The sequence below is a fragment of the Phyllobates terribilis genome, unplaced genomic scaffold, assembly GCF_046119375.1.
Source record: "Phyllobates terribilis strain yellow unplaced genomic scaffold, ASM4611937v1 Scaffold_11__3_contigs__length_659146591, whole genome shotgun sequence".
Lineage (NCBI taxonomy): Eukaryota > Metazoa > Chordata > Amphibia > Anura > Dendrobatidae > Phyllobates > Phyllobates terribilis.
This window is the reverse complement of record NW_027362771.1, coordinates 218201670-218229493: the sequence shown is the minus strand read 5'-3', so window position 1 is coordinate 218229493 and position 27824 is coordinate 218201670. Positions and strand designations below refer to the sequence as shown.

Sequence of the window (27824 nt, the reverse complement as noted above, 5' to 3'; positions counted from 1 at the left end):
AATGTTAAAATTAACCTACCCTGAAAATTATAGACTGTTCATGTCTTTGTCAGTAGGCAAACTTACAAAAACAGCAAGGGATCAAATACTTATTTCCCCCACTGTAAAGAGAGGCTACACAGCACAAAGCAGACATATTCTGTATCAGATTTACATTTTCTCCATAAAGCATACAACACATGCTTAAACAGAAAGTGTGAACAGTCACCTGATTCCTTATCTGCTGCTGCTCAAAGAAAAAGAGAAAACAAAAATCAATTAGGAGGTTGTGTAGGTGGGCGAAAACTATGTTATATAAAACAGACTGTCACGGGTGGGTCAGAGGTGATAGACAGTCACCCTGCTGTTGGTTGCAGGAGATCTCTATATTTGGCATTACAGACATCTTCTTAGAAGCTGGCTGTCTCTAGGACCCAGCGGCTACCTCCCTCTGGCTAATTAGCTCCCTGGCCTGGGTGTATAAATACCTGGTGTGTCTGAGAGGGAGGTGCCACTTGTGAGGCTTTAGCAAGAGCAGTACTTTGTCCTCGCTGGTGCTTGAAGTCGTGTGCGCATTTGTCTGGAGTCGTCTAAAGTTAAGCAATCCCCCCTGTTTGTCTACCCTTGTTGTTTATAAAGTTTAGTGGAGATCGACTAGTGCTCATCTCCTCCCATCCCTAGCCTAAGCAATATGCCAGGGAAAGTCAGGGAGAGGCACGCGTGCGGCGATTGGTGAAGAGCCAATATAGGGACGGTAGTTGAGACAGGGTGACACTAGACCAGACTAGGAGGTCTCCCATTCCCCCTTTCCCTAGAGTTTGGGCTCCCTTTCCCTTTGTGTTGCACTAAGTCTTTCCCACACCTGGCGTAACAGACTTGCTAGGAAGTGGTCCAAATGTAATATTTCAGTTAAAGGGGTTGTCCACTACTCTGAATCCCTGTTACCTGTTATAAAATAATACTACTCAACTTATACTCAACTCTAGTGATGGCACCGTTGGAGTCTTTTTGACACTGGCTTTCACAGGGATCATGTAAAATTATTATGTCACGCGATCCCTGAGGCCCTTCAGCACTGGCTTCACTCTCCTCTCCTACGCACGTAATTAACATCCGGAGGAAGTGAGAACTGTGGCTGCTCTCTCACTTCTTCTGGATATCTTGATTTGTCTGAAATAGGTGAGAGGTGAGAGTGAAGCCAGAGCTGATCGGCCACAGTGATCGCATGACATGACATAATGTAACGCGAGCCCCAGGAAGCCATTGATAACATCGCTGGAAAGGTACTGAGTGTTATTATTTTACTGGGGGAAACATAGGGATTCAGAAAAGGTTGTCCGAGTAGTGGACAACCCCTTTAAGTTTCTTTTAATGTATTTGACACCAAGTTCAATTGCAGCTAGTGTCTGGTGCATACAATTATTTTAATCACTAACCCTTGATTAAGTATAGGGCTGAACAAAGCAGCCACGGTGTTTTGCGACTGGTTAAGAACAAATTAATTGATCTTTTTGGAGGCACAGCAGTTTTAATTGCAAAACTGTGCTGCCAATGCAATTACAGTTTGCAGATGAAACAGATGATTTCTCGCAAAACCAATTGATAATTTAACAAGAAAACTGAATACCACAAAATCACTGACCTGGACAATCTGTTGGGCCTTTCTCTTAAATGCACGAGTTGTAATTGCGAATTTTATTAAAAGGTTACTCCCAAAATAACAAGTTATACTATACATAAGGGATACCTTGCTGAAATACCCAACTTTACTGAAGTTCTCAGCAATCCTTCTGTAATGAAGCAGAGGTACACATATTCACAACTTCAGCTCCATTAGTTGTATATAGAAAAAGTTGCCAGAGAAAAACGAGTGCTGTCCTCAGCAGCCCCATTAATGATGAATGGAGGAGGCAGAGAATGCTCGACCTACAAATCATTCAGGATGGGACTGCAGTTCCCTGTTTTCAGCATTCATGAGTTTCAATCTCACAATTGCAGAGAGTCCCAAAAGTCGGACTCACAGAAATAATCAAGTTATCCCTTACTGCATGATTAGGGGTTTTGGGAGTAACCAATAAACATGTTATATTTATATGAAAAAGTGTAACATTTGCCAAATTATAATAACAAAATTCAAAAATGTTGCATAATTTAGTTTTGGATTTTAGTATACTAAACCATGTATGTTCATTATATACACTTGAGTGCCTTTCTGACTTCTTACTAATGCTTCCATTAGTATTTTAATCAACGTTTATAAAAGGCAATGGTTAAAGCACTCAATGTCTAACAGCTTTTTTCAGTTCAGCAATAAAACGCTGGTTACATCTCTGCATGAAAAGGCATGTAAAAGCAAGGAGCCCAATGGAGTAGGCTTTAACATAAGCTCTTTTTATACTTTCTCTAGACTCCACTGCCACAGTTTGGTAAGCAGTTTCTAGAGCTTTTATCGAATGTGTGCGAATAAACAGCAGCTCCCCAAAGATGAAAATTCACAGCTAACACTTGATCACTAAGATTATCATGAATCCACAGGAGATATAAATATATATATATGTATATATATATATTTATTATGCGTGCAGGTATTACATAGATACATGTGTATGTATTACATAGATATGTGTGTGTGTGTGTGTGTGTGTGTGTGTGTGTATATCCACACACACACACACACACACACACATGTGTGAAAAAGTGTTTGTCCCCTTCCTGATTTCTTATTCTTTTGCATGTTTGTTACACTTAAATGTTTCAGATCACAAAACAAATTTAAATATTAGACAAAGATATTACAAGTAAACACAAAATGCAGTTTTTAAATGAAGGTCTTTATTATTAAGGGAAAAAGAAATCCAAACTTACAGGGCTCTGTGTGAAAAAGTGATTAAGCCCCCCCTTAAAACATAAATTAACTGTGGTTTATCACATCTTTGGGAAGAAGAGTTCAATATCCCTAGCCACACACAGGCCTGATTACTGCCACACCTGTTCTCAATCAAGAAATCACTTAAGTAGGACCTGCCTGACAAAGAAGTAGACCAAAAGATCCTCAAAAGCTAGACATCAAGCTGCCATCCAAAGAAATTCAGGAACAAATGAGAAACAAAGTAACTGAGATTCATCAGTCTGGAAAAGGTTATAAAGCCATTTCTAAATCTTTGGGACTCCAGCGAACCACAGTGAGAGCCATTATCCACAAATGGAGAAAAAATGGAACAGTGGTGAACCTTCCCAGGAGTGGCCAGCTGACCCAAATTACCCCAAGAGCGCAGCAACGACTCATGCAAAAGGTCAGAAAACATCCAAAGAACTGCAGGCCTCACTTGCCTCAAGGTCAGTGTTCATGACTCCACCATAAGAAAGAGACTGGGCAAAAATGGCATGAATGGCAAAGTTCCAAGATGAAAACCACTGCTGAGCAAAAGAAAATAAAAGCAAGTCTCAGTTTTGCCAGAAAACATTGTGATGATCGCCAAGACTTTTGGGAGAGTACTCTGTGGACTGACGAGACAAAAGTTGAACTTTTTGGAAGGTATATGCCCCAATTACACCTGGTACAGAAGTAACCCAGGATTACAGAAAATGAACATCATACCAACAGTAAAATATTGTGGTGGTAGTGTGGTGGTCTGGGGCTGTTTTGCTGCTTCAGGACCTGGAAGACTAGTTGCAGTAAATGGAACTATGAATTCTGCTGTCTACCAAAAAATCCTGAAGGAGAATGTCCAGCCATCTGTTAGTGACCTCAAGCTGAAGCGCACTTGGGTTATGCAGCAGGGCAATGATCCAAAACACACCAGCAAGTCCACCTCTGTATGGCTTAAGAAAAACAAAATTAAGACTTTGGAGTGGCTTAGTCAAAGTCTTGACCTTAATCCAATTGAGATAATTTAGATGCTGTGGCATGACCTTAAAAAGGCGGTTCATGCTTGGAAACCCTCAAATGTGGCTGAATTACAACAATTTTGCAAAGATGAATGGACCAAAATTCCTCCAGAGCGTTGTAGAAGACTCATTGCCAGTTATCGCAAACACTTGATTGTAGTTGTTGCTGCTAAGGGTGGCCCAAACCAGTTAGTAGGTTTAGGGGGCAATTACTTTTTCTCACAGGGCCATGTAGGTTTGGATTTATTTTTCCTTAATAAAGACCTTCATTAAAAAACTACATTTTATGATTACTTGTGTTATCTTTGTCTAATATTTAAATTTGTTTTGTGATCTGATTTTTGTTTTACTTTTGATTTCAGGCACACAAAAATGTGTACAATAACTTATATGTTCCCAAACCAGCACTGAAAAATAATACACAGCACAGAAAAAATAAAGAAGATATAGCTCCTGTCATTAAGGACCTTTAAAGGGGTTAAAAAGCATTAATCAACTGTTGTAAAAAAATAAAGCTTCATGCAACTTCAAATCAATGAAGCAGACAGAAAAACTTCCAACATCTTAATTTTCAAATCATAATGTCAACCCTTCCCTTTAATCAATCATCCCCTTGCCAGACTATTAAATGTGGAGTTGCAGTGGCCGACAACAATGGATGCAAGTGACAGATCTTATTGTAGTCATTACTTCACATTAAGTGACTATTCTCTAGATAAGGAGGATCAGAGTAAACTCAACAAGCAATAAACCCACTTTCAGATGAGATCTGAGGGCTCCTATTTACTGCAGGCACAGTGTCCATCTCCTGAATGCATTATCATCATTACATTATATAGCTACTCTAGGTACACAATCCGAGCAGGCACGCTTATATTCCAGGGCAGCAGTTACATGGTGGATGAGTGAGTCATTAATAACACAATCTTGCATTCATTATGGCTTTGCTGACTGGGCGATACATTTCCGTGGATCATATAGATTATACAGCCGTGAGGTTTTACAAATAGCAAATTTACTTCATCTAGGATGAAGATTGCCTTGTTATTAAAAGAACGTGCATGCTTCTCAAAAAATATTCAGAAACACAAAATATTATAGTAAATTAAGGTAAACTGGCCACTAAGGAATTCCCCATGCAACACCTGCGACATAATATTGGTTTCCATAGTTACACAATGGTCTTTTTGTTTTACTTAATTATTCCAATTTGTGTGTGAGAAGCAAGGATAATTCAGAGCAATCAGGGAAAAATTCATCTTCTACAGTGACATATGACAAGGAAATCCGTTTATGCATTACACCAAGTGAACTAAAGCTAAAAATATATACTTTTCATATCATTATTAATGGTAATTAGTAAAGGGTCTGTGTACAAAAATAGTGCATGCATTTCGATGGCCACACAGATAGCTGTCACATATTCGGCCGTTAGCTATCGCTTCCAACTCCAACGTACGCATGCATGCTGTATGGAGAGAGGAGAGCATGCTGCTGCCAATCATCTCTGGTGGACAACTTATCACCAGGAAGAACTAAAGAATTGGTCGTTTAAATTCAAAATGCTTCGTTTTTTTCCCTTTTCTCCCTTATCATCTGTGGGGGAGGGAAAGGGCAGGACGAGTCGGGAGGCCTGTACAGAGAAAAACTGATTTGTATAGAAGGCATAAAAATACTAATAATCAAATAACTTAAAGATGTGTTTACATTTTTTGTTTTCAAAAGCGAGAATACATTACAGAGAATCAGTCATTCGGTTTTTACTAACCAATCTGAGGGACAAGGACCCTGATCCCAGCAGTATGTCACTTATTTGGCTTATTATATAGTTTTGATACATTCACTTTTCTCTGCTGCAGCTATACTAGTTCTGTGATGAGCTCTTTCTAACCACGTCTACATCACTGATTGACAGCTTTCCATCTACTCTGTGCATAGGCAGAAAGCGGTGAATCAATGATGGGAGGTGGGAATAACCAGAACTTATGTATTTTGAGTATATTGTATAGGAAAACCTGAGCATATTGATAAATAATTTGGTGGAAAAAGATTTAATATAACTTAATTTATTGACTGAAATCCCAGATCCTACTATATTTAGGAGTCCTGTAGGTGGCTTTCCCTATAGGATAGATACCTAATATTAACCATACAAAGAGCATGGATTTCATTCAATAAACTACAAACAGATTTATAGCATAACCATCATTTTTTATTTTTATTCAATAGTACACATGAAAATGAGAAACTTTGTAATATATCTCATCAGAGAAATCTGCTTCTTTCTCTGCCAGGACTGATCATTCAGTTTCAACATTCTCAATTTACAGGTAAAATTTGTATTCAGTGAAGACAGACTTTACCTTCACTAAGTTAGGAGATGACAGTTACAACTGATAAAATGCAATGTAGTGGGGAGGAGATCTACCTCTACACCCCCTCCCCTCTGCTTCAAACCTTATGGCTATGTGCACACGATGCAGAATTGATGCGGATTTTTCCTGAGCGTTTCTGCCTCTCCTCGGATTTTACATGTGTTTTTCCTGGCAGGGAGAAGCGTTTTTTTTAAGCGTTTTTTCTAGCGCTTTTCCAAGCGATTTTGAGCATCACTTGGAAAAGTGCTTGACAAGTTGGTCACACAATATAAACCCATGCAACTGGCATGGATTTATCTTGTGTGACCAACTTATGCTGCTTTAAATGCAGCACGAAAAGTAAAAAAAAGAATTAAAACGTAAAAAATAAAAAAAAACATTATAGTTTCCGGTGGCCCCCGGTCTCCTCTCCGATGGCGTGCTCTGTCCACAGTGTCCCGCGGTGTTCTCAAAGGACCTGAATTGACGTAATTTAGTCAGCTGACAGGTCAGCGGTCGCGTGACCAACACATGACTAAATGCGGATTACCATTGGGAAACATGGCAGACAACTTAACAAGGGTTTTTAATGCGTTTTCGCGGAGGAAATGCAGACACGGAAACGCATTAAATCCGCATTGTGGGCACACAGCCTATCAGCAGCAGCTGCCATCTCCTATATCAGTAATGTAACATTCTGTCTTCACTGAATACAGATTTTACCCGCAAATTGAGAATTTTGAGACAATGATTAGTCCAAGAGGAGAAAGAAGCAGATTTCTCTGATAAAATTAAGCAACTTTGTGATATGTTATGTGTGCTATTGATTCATAAAATAATAATTAAAAAGACAGTTACACTTTACACATTTTTCACAAAACTCTTACTCTGCTTCGCACTATGCTACGTCTGACACATTTGCCTTTAAAACATGGAGAAAGGAATAATATTTGATGGTTATGTCAATTAGTGTTTGACCATGTAATATATGGGTCTGTGTCCCAGAAGCTGTTCTTACTTATGCAGTATATGGACTTACAAACCTTCAATTTTGGCATATTCGGTTAGCCTGGTATAATTGATCAAGGCAGCTTTCTCAAGACACCTTCTTACAACTTTCTTAACTTCATCAGCAGGTATGGGAGTCGCAATGTCTTTCATTAAAACCTAAATAATTTAAAAAAAGTTACCATAAGTATTTATCAAATGACCATTTTCTGTCAATTTCTGTTGTTGTTGTACATTTTACCTAATAAGACATGCAAGTGAAATACAAAGTAATGTACTATGGGTGCTGAGTCACTTTAAATACTTTTCCACGTTGTAAGATATACTCAAACTTCAATACAGATAAAGGCCCAGAATCATTATTGCATTGGCACCTGTTTTCTGTCTAGTTTTTGGTGTTGTTCCCTTTCAACTAATTTTCTCCCCTAGCTGCAGTTTGTTATACAACTTCCTTGCCGCTGTTCTTAGTGATTGGCTGCAGCACTTACATCTCGTCGACAGTGCAATAGCCAAACAATGAGCTCAGCCTCTGAACGGTGTTGTTCTGTCTACACGTTAACACCCGGCTAGTGCGACAGAGCTCAAGTGATTAGCTGCATTGCTGTCAAGGTGACGTCAGCACCTTACCCACTTCCAGACACCAGGAACAGCGGCAGAGACTAGACCGTGGGCCGGTCTAGCAAGCTGCCGCTAGGGAAGAAATTTAATTGAAAGGTAACAACCCCTTTAAGCAAGTCTTTGATGTTTTGAAATGTATTTAAGATGTTTGCAGTCTCTATATTACCAGTGTGGTTGTGGTTTTTGTTTTCTAGATTTTTGTGGCTCATTCATCAATTGCAACTTTTTAAAAAGCCACTTCATTGATGTGATGTCATCACTGCAGCCGATAAACAAAAATCAGCGGTGGAGACATGACGCTGGATCCAATGAGAGCAAGTAAAGTTCAATGTTTTTTTTTTTTTTTTTTTTACACATAACTGGGACCAAGTGCAAACATTTGTTGAAACGCGACAGCCAGTTCAAGCCATGAATATATTCAGTGATATAGATAGAAAATCAAGCAATACCCACTTCCAATGGTTAAAATCACATTTGTGCTTTCTGTCCATTAAGTGACTTACTCATAATTAATATATCTATTAATATTATTCCTAGTTCAGATGTGAAAGGGCAACATCACAGCGTTCTGTAACATTGAAGGTGGATCTGCCCCCAGATTTTACGATACAATCTGAATACATTACTCTCTGAGAACTGATGAGGATATCCTTATACTGAAAATACATACCAGAAAGGCTGTATAATTCTGATATTAAAATAAACATTTTATGAGTCCAGCTAAAGAGCAAGAGAATTCATGAATCCAGGCGTATTCAATCCCCACCCAACCAGCTGGACGGACAGCTACAGCTTGTAGTGAGCAGTGAGATCTCAGCAGCGGCAAAGACACTGAGAAGTGGTCAGTCATGCTAGGTGGGTGATATATACATTGAAAATCCATGTCAGAATATAAGTACATTATTCATAGAACCAGAAAATAATTTAAAATAGAATGTTCTTTTCAAATATTTTAGATTTTTCATTAGAATATAAATAGATAAAAAAAATTAATTGTTAATCATATATTTGCAACTGCTCATATAAAATATGTTAATTTAATTATGCAATGTATATCTGGTAGTGTACTCATACATTGTAATTGCTGTTCAGAATTACTGAATAGGTAGTTTAAAGAACAACATCTTTCTCATAAAAACTCATTATCTTTGCATTGCATCATAAAAAAAATGTCATTGTGTTGAAACCTATTTTAAAACAACAAGATTTGTCTTTTTCTTAGTGAAGACATGGCGTTGTTTAAGTAATTATAATAACTTTTCTATAGTATGTAGATCATTGTATATAGGAACTGATGATTTATCGGATAGCACTCGGACAGATGTTATACTTTGGGGCAGTGCAAATCAGCGTTTCTTTTCTCTCATGAATTCAGCATGAGAAAATAATCGAAGCATGCTGTGAGTGAATCCAATAATCGGATCACATGCACCCATACAAGTCTATGGGTGCGTGCGAAACATCGGATGTCATCTGAGTGCAGTCAGATTATCAGATACACAGAGAATGGATAAGATGGAGAAATTAAGTTCTTAGTCTTCCCCATACCTGTGGTACGATTCTATCGATGCGAGAGAATCAGATCACACTAAGGTGACACTCGGCTCAATCTCTGACAGAGTTTGAGCCGCGTGAGATCAGCATGAAAGAATCGATGACCGTGTGAGCGAGCCCTGACAATTTTAATTTCCATTGCAACCAACTTTTGTTTTTGCACTCTCTTTTTTTTCCCCTTTCTTTTAAGAGCTATAACTTTTTTTTATGACTACTTGTTTTTTTTTGCGGGACGAGCTTTAAATGACACCATTCATTACACCATACAAAATACTGGAAAATGGGGAAAAAAAATTCAAGTCCAGTGAAATAAAAAAAAAAAAATTCCAAACGTGTCTATTGGGGTTTGTTTTTAAAGCGTTCATTGTGTGCTAAAATTTACCTGGTATCAGGACTCTCCAGGTTTGTCCATTTTTTTTCAAGATTTTAGTGGGGGGGGGGAATCAGAAATTTCTAAAAAGAAAAATGATATATAATATACGGTATACACATATATATAAATACATATATATATATATATACATACATACACACACACTGCTCAAAAAATTAAAGGCAACACTCAAATAACACATCCTAGATCTGAATGAATGAAATATTCTCATTGAATACTTTTTTGTGTACAAAGTTGAATGTGCTGACAACAAAATCACACAAAAATCATCAATGGAAATCAAATTTATTAACCAATGGAGGCCTGGATTTGGAGTCACCCTCAAAATTAAAGTGGAAAAACACACTACAGGCTGATCCAACTTTGATGTAATGTCCTTAAAACAAGTCAAAATGAGGCTCAGTATTGTGTGTGGCCTCCACGTGCCTGTATGACCTCCCTACAACACCTGGGCATGCTCCTGATGAGGGTGCGGATGGTCTCCTGTGGGATCTCCTCCCAGACCTGGACTAAAGCATCTGCCAACTCCTGGACAGTCTGTGGTGCAACGTGACGTTGGTAGATGGAGCAAGACATGATGTCCCAGATGTGCTCAATCGGATTCAGGTCTGGGGAACGGGCTGGCCAGTCCATAGCTTCAACGCCTTCATCTTGCAGGAACTGCTGACACTCCAGCCACATGAGGTCTGGCATTGTCCGGCATTAGGAGGAACCCAGGGCCAACCGCACCAGCATATGGTCTCACAAGGGGTCTGAGGATCTCATCTCAGTACCTAATGGCAGTCAGGAAACCTCTGGCGAGCACATGGAGGGCTGTGCAGCCCTCCAAAGAAATGCCACCCCACACCATTACTGACCCACTGCCAAACCGGTCCTGCTGAAGGATGTTGCAGGCAGCAGATCGCTCTCCACGGCGTCTCCAGACTCTGTCACATCTGTCACATGTGCTCAGTGTGAACCTGCTTTCATCTGTGAAGAGCACAGGGCGCCAGTGGCGACTTTGCCAATCTTGGTGCTCTGTGGCAAATGCCAAGCGTCCTGCACGGTGTTGGGCTGTGAGTACAACCTCCATTTGTGGACGTCGGGCTCTCATACCACCCTCATGGAGTCGGTTTCCAACCGTTTGTGCAGACGCATGCACATTTGTGGCCGGCTGGAGGTCATTTTGCAGGGCCCTGGCAGTGCTCCTCCTGTTCCTCCTTGCACAAAGGCGGAGGCAGCGGTCCTGCTGCTGGGTTGTTGCTCTCCTATGGCCCCCTCCACGTCTCCTGCTGTACTGGCCTGTCTCCTGGTAGCACCTCCAGCCTATGGACACTACACAGACAGACACAGCAAACCTTCTTGCCACAGCTCGCATTGATGTGCCATCCTGGATGAGCTGCACTACCTGAGCAACTTCTGTGGGTTGTAGAGTCCGTCTCATGCTATCACGAGTGTGAAAGCACAACCAACATTCAAAAGTGACCAAAACATCAGCCAGAAAGCATTGGTACTCAGATGTGGTCTGTGGTCCCCACCTGCAGAACCACTCCTTTATTGAGGGTGTCTTGATAATTGCCAATAATTTCCATCTATTGTCTATTCCATTTGCACAACAGCATGTGAAATTGATTGTCAATCAGTGTTGCTTCCTAAGCGGACAGTTTGATTTCACAGAAGTTTGATTTACTTGGAGTTATATTCTGTTGTTTAAGTGTTCCCTTTATTTTTTTGGAGTAGTATATATTTTAATCTACAGAGCTATGTGAGGTCTTGTTTTTTTGCGGTGTGAGCAGATGTTTTAATTAATTCCCTTTTGGGATAAATGCAACATTTTGATTGCTTCTTTAATTTTTTATAACATGGAGTCAACTGAAAAACACCCACAATTTTTTTTCTGTTTACAGTGTTTATGAGTTGATTAGTTTTAATTTTTGATAGATGCTCTTCTCATAGTAGCCTATGGGTAAAAAAAAATGCAAAGACTTACACAGTTCAGCAGTGTCTTTAAATGCACAGGGGGCATGAATTTTCAAGAAATTATATCTATTTTGCTTGTACAGGTAAATGAGGCAGATTTTCTACAAAAAGAAAAAAAAAGGTAAAAAAAAACCACAGCAGTTACGCTATGTGGGGGTAGGAAAGCAGGAGGTAGGGTACGGGATGGTAGACATGTGTTGGTAATGTAAGCTGTATCACTAAGTTTCTGAGAGGGTTTAATCTGACTGGATTTTGGGTCAGAGTATTTGAGTATAAGAAAGACTTGGCACTCGCTTCTTCATATAGACTGAAATATTTTATTGTTCATAGAAATTCCAGATTCAAGACTTTTTGGTCAGTAAGACGTTCATCAGTCATCTGGGAGTTGATTACACTGCAGCAGGCAGCACTGGAAAGGTGTCTGCAGTATCCACTGCTCAGACAAATGGCCAGTTTTTGAGTAACCAAAAGAACATGGCTGGAAAATGTTGATCCTATGAACCAGTCCTTGATTTGCAGGCCTATTAACAAAAGCTGGGTTAGTATGGAGTATGTTGAGACTGGAGAAAGGCAGAGCAGCAGGTTGGTCTGCTCTGCAAAGAAAGGTGTGCTGGAACCAAACAGAGAGGTGTTTGTTTGGTGAACGCATTGAATACAAGTGTAAGCGGCTGCTGGGAATACCAAGTTGGTGAGGCTGCTACATTTATGTTGTTTCATTCTGCCTGAAGAAAAGGACTGTTTATGTTATCCATTGATACTGAAGGAAGGCTGTTTTCCAACTGTAAAGTTTAAGATGGACAATAAACTACATGCTGTTTTGATATAAAACCCTATGCCACATATATCCAAGTGGCTACCAGAGAGCGTGAACCCCTAACACTGGTTAAAGGGTTATTTCCAATATCACAATTTGGTCTTATAATAATGTCCTTTATGCCAATATAACTCTGTTTTAAATCAGCCCTGATTTACAAATATCACCCTAAAACGGATGCCGCTCCAGTATGTATTTACTCTCCCGTTGCTATTTGTACAATCTTGCTGCAGTTCCATTGCTCCTGGTTAATCATGTGCAGTGCAGTCTCAGCATAGCTCTTCTCCGAACTGCTCCAGTGTGGGATGATGTAATGGGAAGGAGCAGAGCCTCTTTTATTACAGTATGGAGCTCATACCCAAAAGCAGTGGTGTGACTGTGTGTTGGTTACTAAGAGGAGCAAAGTACTGCAGGATTGGGCAATGTATAGATGCTAAGAAGTGACATATTGCAGGATGGAGCTGTATCCATTGGGGCTGAAAAGAAGATGTATTGCAATATGGGGCTGAATATAAATGTTCTCAGAGGAAGGATATACTGCAAGATAGGGCTGTATATAGAGGGGCGGAAATGAGGAAATACTGCAGGACGAGGCTGTATATAATGGGGCTGAGAGGACCGATATGCTCTTAGGATGGTAGGGATATGGAGGTTCTGAAAGGAGAATACAACGCAGAATGGGTCTGAAAGGAGGATATACTGCAGGATGCGGCTGTATATAGAGGGTATAAGAGGAGTGATACACTGCAGGATGGGGGATGTGTATAGAGAGATTAAAAAGAATTATATACTACAGAATGGTACTGTATATTGAGGAGCATAGAAGACATACAGCAAGATAGGGCTGTAATAAGGGGACCGAAAGGACAGATATACTGCAGATGGTGCTGTGTATAGAGGGGCCAGAAAAGTTTCATATACTGCAGGTCAGGGCTGAGAGAAGTGATGCACTGCCAGATGGGCTGTATATAGAAGGGGCTCAAAGGAGTGATATATTGCAGGATAGGGCTGTATATATAGGGCCTGAGAGGAGTTAAGTTGTCTGTTGCCTGCTGCTGAGAGATCAGTGATGTGAAACTGCAAATTCTGCTTTGCTGATGCATATGACAGAATATAATCCTTTGCCATGTGCATCAATAGAGCAGCATTTGCAGTTATTCTATTTATAAATCCCTGATCTGTTAGTAGCAAGCAGCAAACAACTGTACACCACCTTAGTAATTACAAGATCCATTGTGGAGGATTACAGGAGAGTTGAGCTCTTAGAGAAACCAGCTAAATATGTAAAGCCACAAAGGCAGCTACACTGATAAAGATACCTGAAAAAGAAGGTCATGCAGGGTACTGCACAGGATCAGAAAGGGCACAGAAGCATAAAAGATGAGTTCTAAACAGGTGACGGTTGTCAGAAGTACACAGGAAAGAGGTGGAGGGGTCTGCAGTACTGAGGAGAAGCAAGTACTGCTGGGAAATGTAGTTTTAACAGATAAATATTGGACCACCCATTCAGCTATGTAAAGCTGGGTGCACAAAGGGGCAGATAGAGATGAAAAAAATTGGAGAAATAGCAAAGATTTTGGCACCGTACATCATGTGTCTGCCTCAGTCTCCTTTTACTTATGGACATGTTTTTCCACCAGACAATAGGGAACTTCGGTGTAATACCAAAATTAATTCAATCCAGAATGTGCATAAGGCTATGTGCACACATTCAGGATTTGAAGCAGAGATTTTCTGAGTGTTTCTGCATCTCCTTGGCAGGAAAAACAGCACGGTTTTGTCGTGTTTTTGTACATCAATGAATGTTTTTTGGAGCTAAAAAAGTTATTTGGTGGGACATTGCTTAAACCTTTGGATTACCGTCAGAACTGGGGTGAGTTATTAGTTAATCTGAATGATTAAAGAATGTGTCTGTTGTATTTCAAATAAAGTGTTTTTTTTCCTTGTCCGTGTGTTTATTTAACTTTTTACTTTAATTAGTTTACCGTATTTTCCGGAGTATAAGACAACTGGGCGTATAAGACGACCCCCAACTTTTCCAGTTAAAATACAGAGTTTGGGATATACTCGCGTATAAGATTACCCCTCTTCTAACGCACATACGGTAAAAAAAAAAAAAAATCAGATTTGATTTCAATATGGTAATTTTAAAGTGATGAACCTTACCGGCGATTGGCTGGTTGTTGCATACAAATCCTGCTTGGATTGGTCAGTTCTCCCTGCCTGCCCAGCTCTCCCTGTCTCCAAGACTATCAGAGTGGTAGAATAAACCTCTGGCCCACCCTTGTATCCTATTACCGGTACCTCCTTTTCTGCCTCTCTGATCTCGCTCCCGAGGACTGCAGTGACGAGGTGAGGGGGCGCCTCACCGGGAAGGTGTAAGTGAAGCAAGCTGCAGGCGTCCGAGACTCCCGGGGTATGGACAAAGAGAGAGTGGTGCGGTGCCCAGAAAAACACGCCTCTTTCACTCGTCTGGCCCGCCATTGTATTACCTCCTTCTCTGCCTCTCAGATCTAGCACATGCACGCCTGCGCCGCTTCACTGCAATCCTCAGGAGCGAGATCTGAGAGGCAGAGAAGGAGGTAATACAAGGGTCGGCCAGACGAGTGAAAGAGGCGTGTTTTTCTGGGCACAGCACCGCTCTCTCTCTTTTTTCCATACCCCGGGTGTTCTGGACACCTGCAGCTTGCTTCACTGCAGTCCTCAGGAGCGAGATCAGAGAGATAGAGAAGGAGGCACCAGTAATAGGATACAAGGGCGGGCCAGAGGGATGCGCTACAGCTCTGAAAGCCTTAGAGACAGGGAGGGCTTATAAATTACCATTAATACCGTATTTTTCGGACTATAAGAAGCACCGGACCATAAGACGCACCTAGGTTTTAGAGGAGGAAAATAGAAAAAAAATTTAAGTAAAAAATGTGTTCACAATGCACTTTTAAGGGGGAGGGGGTCTTCTGCTGACACTGGTATAGGGGTAACATCCCCAATTCTGACAATATCCCCCATCCTGGTATATATGCCCCCCCCTTCTTATTATACGTGGCCCCCATCCTGGTATTACTGGCATCCCTCCATCCTGGTATGCATGGCACCCCTCATCCCTATCCTGGTATGCATGGCACCCCTCATCCTTATCCTGGTATGCATAGCACCCCTCATTCCTATCCTGGTATGTATGGCCCCCTCATCTTTATCCTGGTATGTATGACCCCTCACCTTTATCCTGTTATGTATGCCCCCTCATCCTTATTTTGGTATGCATGGTCCCCCTAATCCCCATCATGCTGCACATAAAAAAAATAAACACTCCTCCTCACCTTTCTTCTCTCCTCCAGCGCTGCGTCCTGTCTGCCCGCACTGATCTCCCATGTGAGCAGCGCATGGCCTCACTACCATGCGCGGCTCACAAGGAGAGATCAGGGGCCGGAAGTCACTGCTCCCAAAGCAGGGACTGTGTGCACGGGGAGCAGTGAATTCATGCTCCTTAATAGCCAGCACACAGCGTAGCAGCAGCGCTGCTCCTACTGCTGCCAGGCGATCGCGTGTGCCCGCTATTAAAGGGCATGAGTATTCACCCCTCCCCACACCCATGGGCGTGGAGAGGTTGAATATTCGTGCCCTTTAACAGCGGGCACAGTCGATTTTGGCAGCAGCAGGAGCCGCGCTGCGGCTACACTGTGTGCCGCTATTAAGGAGCATGAATATACAGTGCTCCCCACGCCCCATGGGGAGCAGTGAATATTCATTTTCCTTAGCAGCAGGGACAGTGTGGGATGCAGCAGGTGGCTGCTACTCCTCGGCCCCGCTCCTCCGTGGCTACCGCTCCCCCCCCCACATATATATAAACACCCCCTCCTCCCCCAACATTTGGACTATAAGGGAATACGCCCTATAAGATGACACCCTGCGTATAAGACGACTCCTGACTTTTGAGAAGATTTTCAGGGGTTAAAAAAATCATCTTATATGCCGGAAAATATGGTAATAGTTTTGGTCATGAAAAGGTCTTATTGAAACCTTGTCATCATGAAACAAAAGAGCTGAGTGTCCGCTAGTCCCATTAACCCAATCTTCATTAGCATTTCTATTCATGTAATTTATGCGGCTGCTGTGAGCTGTTATTTTCAGTCTGTGAAGGTGCCATTTTCAAACATGGTCCCTGGCCAATAAATAACATCTCACATCTGATTCGTTAGCCCCTACATCCCCCGATCAGCACTCAGCAGCGCTTTGGACGCTGCGCATTTTTTTTGCACCCAAAACGCGGTGTTCTAATGCCGCACTTTTGTTGTTGGTACATGTGAATCCACCGCATAGAATGAAACTTCAATTGGTCAAAATCAGCAGCAGAGACTAGCGTGTCCGCTACAGAAATTGACATGCTGCGGGTGAGTTTGGGTACGTTGCCACAATCAGGAGCCGCTGCAGGTTTGACGCTGCATGTTTATACAGCGTCAAACCCGCAGCGTTCAGATGGTACAGCATTGTGGATGGGATCTCTAGAAATCCCATGTCCACTATGCGTGCATCTGAGGCTGCGGATCACCCGTGGACACTGACATGTGGTGCATATTTCAGGACTGCAGTATGTCAAATTCTCTTGTGGAGTCGCTAGTCTCCGCAATATAAATTTGACCACTAGAATGTATTGAAGGCGATAAAGCAGCATGGTTCAGTGAACACATGTGGATTTACCTGCGTTCAATAGAATGCAAAGTTTTGGACGCAGCAATAAATATGCGTCCAAAACGCTGCTACGACCTTGTGGGCACAGAGCCTAAAAAAAATTTAATAAATGGCGTGGGCTTCTGCGTTATGTTTATAACCAGCAGAGGGAAATCCGACAGCTGGGGGCTGATATTAGTAGCCAGGGAAGGGGCCATTAGCCAAAAATGTTCCCTGGCTATTAATATCAGCCCACAGCTGTTTGTTTAGCCTTTACTGGCTAGATTACAGGGAGGCCGCAGAAAAAAATTGACGTGGGTTCCCCCTATAAAATCTAACCTGAAAAGGCTAAACAGACAGCTGCGGGCTGATATTAATAGCCAGGGAAGGTGCCATGAATATTAGCCCCCTCCGCAGCTAATAATATCACCCCTCAGCAGTCCCAGAACTGGCACATCCATAAGATGTGCCAAATCTGGTGCTTAGCCTCCGCTCTTCCCACTGTCCTGTAACGGTGGTGAGTGGGGTAATGACGTTGGGGTTCACGTCAGCCTTATACTGTCGGCTGACGTGAAGCCCAGGTTAGTAATTGAGTAAGACTAACTTTGTAGTAAAGTTAACGCCGCCTTTTCAATAAAATACACGGCAAGAATAAATTATTTTAATTAAATAAAAAACACATGATTTTAAATTATTTTTTATTGCACTCTGTCCGCGAAGCCCTCAATCTTCTGAAAAAAAAAGTAAAAAAAAAAACAAACAACCATATCCCTCACCTGTCTGCTGTCACGACGCAGTCCACGATTACCACCACCGATTGTCCCTCGGCGATCCGGGTCACTTCTACAGCAATGACATCAGCAATCAATGATGCCACTACTGTAGAAGTCAGCAATGTACACTGACAGGGGTGTAAAATCACTCCTGTCAGTATACATGCTGCTGCAGGAGGTCACTGGGGTTTATCAGCTGAACAGCCCCGGTGAGCTCACCATTCTTCAGAATGTTTGTTCCCACGGTGAGGTCACATGAGCGATCAGCTGATCGCTCACATGATCGCAGGTCCTGGCAGCGCAGTAAACTGCTGGGAGCGAGAGCGCTCCCTGCAGTGTGCCGCCGGCTGCCGGGAGGAGAACATCACCGGGGACCAGGAGGACACCGGGGGGGCGCCAGACAGGTGAATATAGTATTTTTTTCTTTTTTCTTTTCTTTTTTACCACCGCGGGCACACCAGCTTGGCTGAGGAGACTACTGCTCCCCCCAGCCACGTCACTCTAGCTGTTATCAGCAGGAGCGGTGGTCAGATGAGAGGAGTAGTAGTCCTCCTCTCCCGACCCGGGCACCACCCGCATCGCGTTTCCACCGAGAATTTGCGCCTATTGGCTTTAATTAAAACGCAGCAAATCAGCAAGTATAAACAATATACCTGCGGATTTGCTGAGGTTCAATTCAAGTCAATGGGCGCAAATTCGCGGCGGAAACGGCCGAACAATGGACATGCGTTTTTTTCCACAATGGTAATCCTGAGCGGAAATTTCCACATTATGTGCACAGCACATCAGGATTACCATTGCAATAGCTGGCAGAGCTTCTTTGATGAGTTTTCGCGCAGGAAGACCGCATCAAAAACGCTACGTGTGCACTTAATTTAAGGAAAAGAAAGGTGCTACTCACCATCCTTTGAAAGATCCTTCAACAAAAATTAACACATGGATGCAGAGACGACGGCCGTTTCGCGCCTTCCTGAACTTCAATGGGTCTTGGAATGATTCCAGGACCGGTTGAAGCACAGGAAGGTGAGAAAAAAACAACAGTTGTCCATTACATGTTCAAAATTCTCCTGCATTCATGTTTTAATTTTTGTTGAATAAAGGATCTTTCAAGGGATGGTGAGCGCCACCTTTTTTTTTCTTTTGCACATTCTCGATAAGAAAATAAGACAAAGGTACATAAAAAAAATTATGCTGGGCTTAGTCTGTATATTAAGTATACAATTACTGTGATTTTTGAAAAATAACATAAGTGTGGTAATAACCTTATAATAAGCTGATATATTTCTAGAATGGAAAAATGCCTTATATAATTTCTTTGGGAATACCTGTGACTTTTTCTTAAAGTTGTTGTACATGGTTTGTAAGGTATTTCCATGTGTGGCACAACTTCCTGATCACTAGAAAACCCACGAATCCTGAGAAGTGGGGCTCTGAAGAGCCTTGTGTTAATGGAGCACTAGTTGATCCATTCATTCTAATGGGAGTGCAAAAAACAGATGAACGCTGCACTGGCCAATATCAAATCAGTCTGATGAATGGAGTAGAGAGATCCTTGACTGACCATCGGTCCAGTCACACTGAAGGGCCCTTGTTTGCAAGGTCAGGTCCCAGCGGTTAACCCTCCAGTGATTAGGAAGCTATCCACTATCTTATGGATAGTGGATAACTTCCAAACCTTGTACAACCTCAAACAAGACAGCTGCTAAATAAAGGACACAGAGGAGGAGGGAAAAAAAGAGAACACCACAAGTGAAATAAGTGAACAAATTATATAACATAAAATGAAAAGGGTCTGGTTGCTGAAGTGGGAAGAAAAGGTGGGTCTCTTCTCCCTCAAGACAGTCCGTACATAATATCACAATACTGCACCTTCAAAAAGTATATCAAGTGTAATCAAAAGGGCAAAAATTCACAATCTTGTGAGGAAATGTCAAGATGGCCACAAAAGTTAAAAATTATTGTTAATGGTAGGAATGACTTTATGAACTTCAATGTCTATACACATATGGCAATAAAAACTAGTGGTTCTGAGTTCTGACCAATGTGCTCCCCCTGGGAGCTCAAGCCTTTTTAGAATTTTAGGTAACAAAAATACATGGTGGTTATTAGAATTCATAACCATTTTAAGTCTCATTTAGAGTGCACATACACATGAACATGTTTACCCCATTGGGGATCAGATTTTTTGCTGTTACACTTTCAATTTTCTCGCCCCTTCTTCCAAGAGCAATAACTTTTTATTTTTCAGTCGATATAAGCTGTATAGTACATGCTTTTTGCAAGACAAGTTGTCATTTTGAATCACACCATTTATTTTACTGTGTCAAATACTGAAAAATGGGGAAAAATTCCAAGTGGGATGAAATTGTGAATAAAGATGCAATTCTGTCATGGTTTTTCAGGTTTTGTTTTTGCATTAATTGTGGGATACCAAACTTGTATAGCATTTTTTATACCTTAGCAGTGAAAAAAAATCCAAAATTTGTGAAACAAAAACTTTGGCTTGTGTCATCATTTTCTGAGACTTGTAACTTTATTTTCCCATCGATGGAGGTGTGTGAGGGCTTGTTTTTAGCGTTCCGAGGTGATATTTTTATGGTACATGCAAGAAATTAATCCTTTTTTATTGCATTTTTGGGTAGTGCTGTGGTTACTGAAAAATGGCAATTCTGTCATTTAGATTTTTTTATGTTTTCGCCATTCAATGTATGTTTTAAATCTTGTACTTTGATGGGCTGGACATTTATGGACACCGTGATTCCAAAGATGTTTACTATTTATTTTATTTCTTTCATTTAAAAAAGGGAAAGGGGTGATTTAAACTTTTTTGATATTTATTACAAAACTTTATTTTTTACTTTATTCTTTAGTCTCCCTAGGAGGACTTTAATATGCGATCAAGTGATCGCTTATACTATATAGGACAATGCAATTTATACTGCAATACTGTTGTAGTCTTCTTTGAAGCTCAGCATATGGCAGAGTTTTAGTGGACTACCAAAATGACGGTGACTGGACCTTTACAAAGCCTCTAGATGTCATAGTAACCCATGGGTCACAGTGATAGCGGCATGGGGGCTGGTAAGCGCAGATGAGCATGTGCACCGGCAATGAAGCGATTTAAACACTACTGTCAGATTGGCAGAAGCATTTTAAAGGGAACTGGTCAGTTGATTCATGCTGCCCAAACCACAGACTAGCATGAATCACTGACTGCACAATTTTCTTTCTTGAAGATCAAGCTGGGACCTTAAGAAAAAAAAGAGACTCTTGATGATTGACAGGTGTCTCCCATGTACTCACCTGTAAATCATCAAGAGCAATGCGGTGAATAACCGGAACCAGATGGTGCATAGAGAAGCCGGACAAGGGGAGTGCTAGACTAGTTCCATCTTTACTTATGGTCCCATCCAGATCTTTGTTTCCAGCGTTTCAGAGAAAAATATATCTGGCTGCTATCATGCAGGCTGGCTCTGATTCATGCTGCACGTGGTTTGGGCAGGATTAAACAGCCGACATGTTCCCTTTAAATAGTTAAACAACAGCTATTGCGACTAGTTCCGACCACTGCCACCTATATATTACAGCTGGCGTCTACCCTTTATGGAGCGCTCTACAAATATGCACCCTGACTATCATGTACATTTACGGTAAGGTGTACAAAGGGATTAAACATATTAATAAGTGGAAAGAAAGGGCTCAGGAAAGTTAAAAAAAAACACTACTCCAGTACATTTTATTATTACTGAACATAATCATAAATAATAATAAGTATTGCTAAGCAATAATAAGTATGCTACCTAAAAACTGTCAATCTGCTTTTGGCAGATGTGCTATGTCACTTAAAGCATATCGAGGCTTCCCTTAAAATGACATAACACATCTGCTAAAAGTAAATTCCTGAAAGTTTTTAGGTAGCATAAGGAAATAACTAAAGGGGTTGTCGACTACTTGGACAACCCCGTCTAAATCAGCATATTTGCATCAGTAAAATAAAAACACATACTCACCTTCGGTGCAAGCACCGTTCCAGCGATGTCGGAACTCGCTCTCCCAGTGCTCGAGTTGGATTGTTGTGTCACATGAGCCATGCACCCAATCAGTGCCGGTTTCGCTCTATTAGCCTTCTGACGTATCCGATATATCAGATAAAAGTGAGCGACCCGCGGCAGCTCTCACTTCCTCTCGAAGTTTGATTCATCTGAAGACATGGAAAGTGAAACCAGCACTGCTTGGTTGCAGGGTTCATGTGACATAACAATCCCACTTGAGTGCGAGTGCCGACATTGCTGGAACGTCACTGGCACCAAAAGTGAGCATAAGTGTTTTCATTTTACTGGTGACTCAGCTTTGTTACAATTTAGATTATAGATTATATATATATATATATATATATATATATATATATTTATTACAGTCCAAAAGTTTGGACACACCTTCTCATTTAAAGATTTTTCTGTATTTTCATGACTATGAAAATTGTACATTCACACTGAAGGCATCAAAAACTATGAATTAACACATGTGGAATTATATACTTAACAAAAAAGTGTGAAACAACTGAAAATATGTCTTATATTCTAGGTTCTTCAAAGTAGCCACCTTTTGCTTTGATGACTGCTTTGCACACTCTTGGCATTCTCTTGATGAGCTTCAAGAGGTAGTCACCGGAAATGGTCTTCCAACAATCTTGAAGGAGTTCCCAGAGATGCTTAGCACTTGTTGGCCCTTTTGCCTTCACTCTGCAGTCCAGCTCACCCCAAACCATCTCGATTGGGTTCAGGTCTGGTGACTGTGGAGGCCAGGTCATCTGGCGTAGCACCCCATCACTCTTCCTCTTGGTCAAATAGCCCTTACACAGCCTGGAGGTGTGCTTGGGGTCATTGTTCTGCTGAAAAATAAATGATGGTCCAACTAAACGCAAACCGGATGGAATAGCATGCCGCTGCAAGATGCTGTGGTAGCCATGCTGGTTCAGTATGCCTTCAATTTTGAATAAATCCCCAACAGTGTCACCAGCAAAGCACCCTCACACCATCACACCTCCTCCTACATGCTTCACGGTGGGAACCAGGCACGTAGAGTCCATCCGTTCACCTTTTCTGTGTCGCACAAAGACACGGTGGTTGGAACCAAAGATCTCAAATTTGGACTCATCAGACCAAAGCACAGATGGTCTAATGTCCATTCCTTGTGTTCTTTAGCCCAAACAAGTCTCTTCTGCTTGTTGCCTGTCCTTAGCAGTGGTTTCCTAGCAGCTATTTTACCATGAAGGACGGCTGCACAAAGTCTTCTCTTAACAGTTGTTGAAGAGATGTGTCTGCTGCTAGAACTCTGTGTGGCATTGTCCTGGTCTCTAATCTGAGCTGCTGTTAACCTGCGATTTCTGAGGCTGGTGACTCGGATAAACTTATCCTCAGAAGCAGAGGTGACTCTTGGTCTTCCTTTCCTGGGGAGGTCCTCATGTGAGCCAGTTTCTTTGTAGCGCTTGATGGCTTTTGCAACTGCACTTGGGGACACTTTCAAAGTTTTCCCAATTTTTCGCACTAACTGACCTTCATTTCTTAAAGTAATGATGGCCACTCGTTTTTCTTTACTTAGCTGCTTTTTTCTTGCCATAATACAAATTCTAACAGTCTATTCAGTAGGACTATCAGCTGTGTATCCACCAGACTTTTGCATAACACAACTGATGGTCCCAACCTCATTTATAAGGCAAGAAATCCCACTTATTAAACCTGACAGGGCACACCTGTAAAGTGAAAACCATTTCCGGTGACTACATCTTGAAGCTCATCAAGAGAATGCCAAGAGTGTGCAAAGCAGTCATCAAAGCAAAAGGTGGCTACTTTGAAGAACCTAGAATATAAGACATATTTTCAGTTGTTTCACACTTTTTTGTTAAGTATATAATTCCACATGTGTTAATTCATAGTTTTGATGCCTTCAGTGTGAATGTACAATTTTCATAGTCATGAAAATACAGAAAAATCTTTAAATGAGAAGGTGCGTCCAAACTTTTGGTCTGTACTGTATATGTGTGAACTGAAACTACAATTGTTTTTAAATGTAGTACACTCAATCACAATATGGCAAGTGTAATAGGAAACGGTGATAAATCTGTGTAAAGAAGATAAACAATACGTTTAATCAGCAATTAATACACAAAATATACAAATATAAAATTAAGGAGGAATATAGCTATTCACAAATAAACATCACTAATGTGACGTCCATTCAGTGAAAAACGTTAAGTGTAGAATCAGCACATAATATGTCAAAGTATAATATCAGCAATTGATGCCAAACATGAATGGAAGGGGAAAGGGGATATAAATGTCTGAAAAAAAAGTGAGCTACAGACAGAGCCCAAAAGGTTCAATTTACTATGACATACCCGTTCTAGCAGAGATAATGTGGCCTTCAGAGCTCCTTCTGGTCTTCCAAAAGGGAAACAGTACCTGTGAAGAAGCAGGTGTGTGTATGAAGATGTCTGAGAGGAACAATTTCACAGTTTGCTTCACTACAATAGAAAGAGCAGTGTACTAAACATTATTGTTTATTGCTAATCATAAATCTTATAACAACCAAAACAAAAAATACAAATACAGTAATTATTTATTATATGCATTTAACTAGACAACTTAGGATGAGTAATTAGAAAAAAATGCAAACCTCAAATCCATAAAATATATAGCAGATTATTACACAGTTCTCATTGATATCAATTAGAGGATTGTGTAATACTCTGGAATGCGGAGTCCTCTGGAGTAGGAACCTCCCTTTAGTTACTCCCCAACAGGACTTACAGATTTAAAAACAAGTATTGAACATGTCACCAATTTTCTAAGTACCGTAAATATTTTTCTAAAGGTGTTATTGGCATGAACTTCTCACCAGATGTCAGTAACAACCCATCCAATCCACACAGGCAAAGAAAAATAACATAGATGTCCAGAAATTAAGTCATGTGTAGTAATAAGATAGAAATATATTTACTTAAAAAATTGGTGACATTTTTAATACTTACTTCATCTGCTGTACATGTATTTCCTTCTGCGTGAAGATTTAAAACTTTAAACATGGTTAAAGAGGACCTTTCACCAAAATTATCATATTGAGTTCGACACCATATAATAGTGGCTGCAAAACAGAACAAAACGAGTGGGGCTTTTTTTTATTTTTTATTTCGCATTTCCGTTGCAGAGATATCAAATATTTGGTACCTAATGAGCTAACGTTAGTTAAGTCCAATTGCATGTTATAAGTAAGCTTTAATAATAATAATTTTTATTTATATAACGCCAACATATTCCGCAGCACTTTACAATGAAGCAGGGACATGTACAGACAATATAAACAATATAATGTATCACATTTCAACAGTTACAAGAGGAGTGAGAGCCCTGCTCGCAAGCTCACAATCTACATGGAAATGGGGGGACACACAGTAGGTAGAACATGGTCATCAGCCAGTATCTGTCGGTCTAAGGACAGTTACCGTGTGCTATTTGGTGCATGGAGGATGTGGAGACAGATGAATAGGCAGGAGCAGATTAAGATTAACATTTAGGAGGGAACAGGGGAGAGTTAGGTTAGTGAGTTGAGGTGGTAGGCTTGTCTAAAGGGTAGAGGCGTCAGTGAAGCGGCCTAATAGAAATTCGACCCTGGCTGCTGCATTCCGATTGGATTGGAGAGGAGAGAGTTTTTTTTTTAGAGGGAGACCGATTAGAAGAGAGTTGCAGTAGTCCAGACGAGAGTGAATAAGAGTGACAGTAAGAGTTTTTGCAGTATCAAACGTGAGAAAAGGTCAGATTCTGGAGATGTTTGTAAGGTGCAGGTGACATGAGCGAGTGAGTGATTGTATATGGGGAAAAAAAGGAAACTTGTGTGTCAACTATGACTCAAAGATAGCGAGCCTGCTGCTTGGGAGTTATGGTGGCACCACCCAAGGAAATTGAAAAGTCAGGTATAGGTAGGTTAGTAGAGGGAGGAAAAACAAGGAGTTCAGTTTTGGAGAGATTTAGTTTCAGATAGAGGGAAGACACGATATTTGAGACAGCAGACAGACAATCACTGGTATTTTGTATTAGAGTGGGGGTAATGTGAGGTGAAGAGGTGTATAGTTGGGTGTCATCAGCATAGAGATGATATTGGAAACCAAATCTGCTGATGGTTTGTCCAATAGGGGAAGTATACAAAGAGAAGAGGAGGGGACCTAGGATTGATCCTTGGGGAACCCCGATAGTGAGGGGAAGATTAGAGGAAGAAGAGCCGACAAAAGACACCGTGAAGGAGCGGTTAGAGAGATAGGAGCAAAACCAGGAGAGAACGGTGTCCTTGAGGCCTATAGAGCGGAGCTGGTGATCCACAGTGTCAAAAGCGGCAAAGATCCAGGAGAAACAGCATGGAGTAGTGACCATTAGATTTAACTATTAGTAGATCATTAGAGACTTTAGTGAGGGCAGTTTCGGTAGAGTGTGAGGAGCGGAATCCGAATTGGAAAGGGTCGAGAAGAGAGTTATCTGAGAGATAGCGGATTAGAAGGGAGTGGACCAAGAGTTCCAGGAGTTTAGAGATGAAGGGAAGATTAGAGACCGCTCTGTAGTTTGCAGTGCAGTTCTGGTCCAGGGATGGCTTTTTAAGTAAAGGGGTTATGATGGCATGTTTGAATGAAGAGGAAAAGATACCCAAAGAAAGAGAGAGGTTAAATATTTTAGTTAGGTAGGTAGTGACAGTTGGGGAAAGGGACTTGGGTTACTGTTGCAGGTTGTAGGGCGAGAAGAAGCGAGGAGTCTGGTCACTTCTTTTTCTGTGACCAGCTCAAAGATGGAAAGTGAACTTGAGGTGCGAGAGGGAAGGGGATCCAGACTCTGAAAGGAATGTGCAAAAATGTCTTGAGGGATATGATTAACTTTTTGTAGAAAATAAGTGGCCAGATCGTCAGCGTTTAGGTTGGTGATGGGAGTCTGTACTTTAGGGCTCAGGAGGGAGTGGAAGGTTTCAAAGAGTCGTTTAGAATTGTTGGCTAGAGATGTGATGAGAGTAGTAAAGTAGACTTGCTTAGCCAGATGGAGAGCAGTGTTATAAGTTTTGAGCATGAACTTATAGTGGATTAAGTCTTCTGCCAAAAGTGATTTTCTCCACAGACACTCAGGACACCTTGAGCAGCGCTGGAGAAAACGTGTTTGCATCGTGTGCAGGGCTGCAGTCTATGCCGGGTCATTCTGCTTCATCCAGGGCACTCTGCAATGTGTTGTTATAGTGTGACAATGCTGAGTCTGGACAGGAGAGGGAGAGGATGGGAGCTAAAGATGACTGTAGATTGTTCATAAGCTGCTGGGTATTAATGTCACGTAGATTTCTGTGTGTATAGTAAGTGGGGGTGTCTTGGGTGAGGAGACCGTTCTTGATAGACAAGGAAAGAAGGTTGTGGTCAGAGAGTGGTATAGGGGAGTTAGTAAAGTCATGCAGCGAGCAGAGTCGTGAGAAGACCAGGTTCCCAGTTTTATCTGGGGCGTGTACTTCTGCCTCCTGTGTGATGCTAACCAATCATAAGTAGGCAGCAATATAGAAGTGCAGAAAGACCTATGATGATGTCATAAGGGTCACATGACCTGAATCAACAGGTTCTAGCCAGAGTGTGAAGCACTGAAGATATATTTCACATAACAGAAGTGTGGAGCTATTAACTCCAGCTAACCCCTTCACGACATATTATGTATATTTAAAGTCATATGTCGTGTCCCTGACTTTGATACGGTCTGACACACCGAGCCCACATCTTTCGAGACACATGTCGGCTTATTTAATCAGTC

General features: G+C 41.3%; 1 protein-coding gene across 10 annotated transcripts in view; it reads right to left on the bottom strand.

Moving 5' to 3' along the window:
* The window catches only part of CADPS2 (calcium dependent secretion activator 2), a 566401-nt gene that overhangs the window by 298094 nt on the left and 240483 nt on the right, over positions 1-27824 (bottom strand). For 6 of the 10 annotated variants that reach the window (XM_073652053.1, XM_073652046.1, XM_073652044.1 and 3 more), the window contains exons 15-17: positions 24404-24467; positions 7265-7388; positions 209-226 (exon numbers count right to left, since the gene is read on the bottom strand). In XM_073652053.1, coding sequence (XP_073508154.1) covers positions 209-226; positions 7265-7388; positions 24404-24467 — 206 coding nt within the window. The remainder of the gene's footprint in view (positions 1-208; positions 227-7264; positions 7389-24403; positions 24468-27824) is intronic. The other 4 variants (XM_073652045.1, XM_073652054.1, XM_073652050.1 and 1 more) reach the window with 1 other exon arrangement.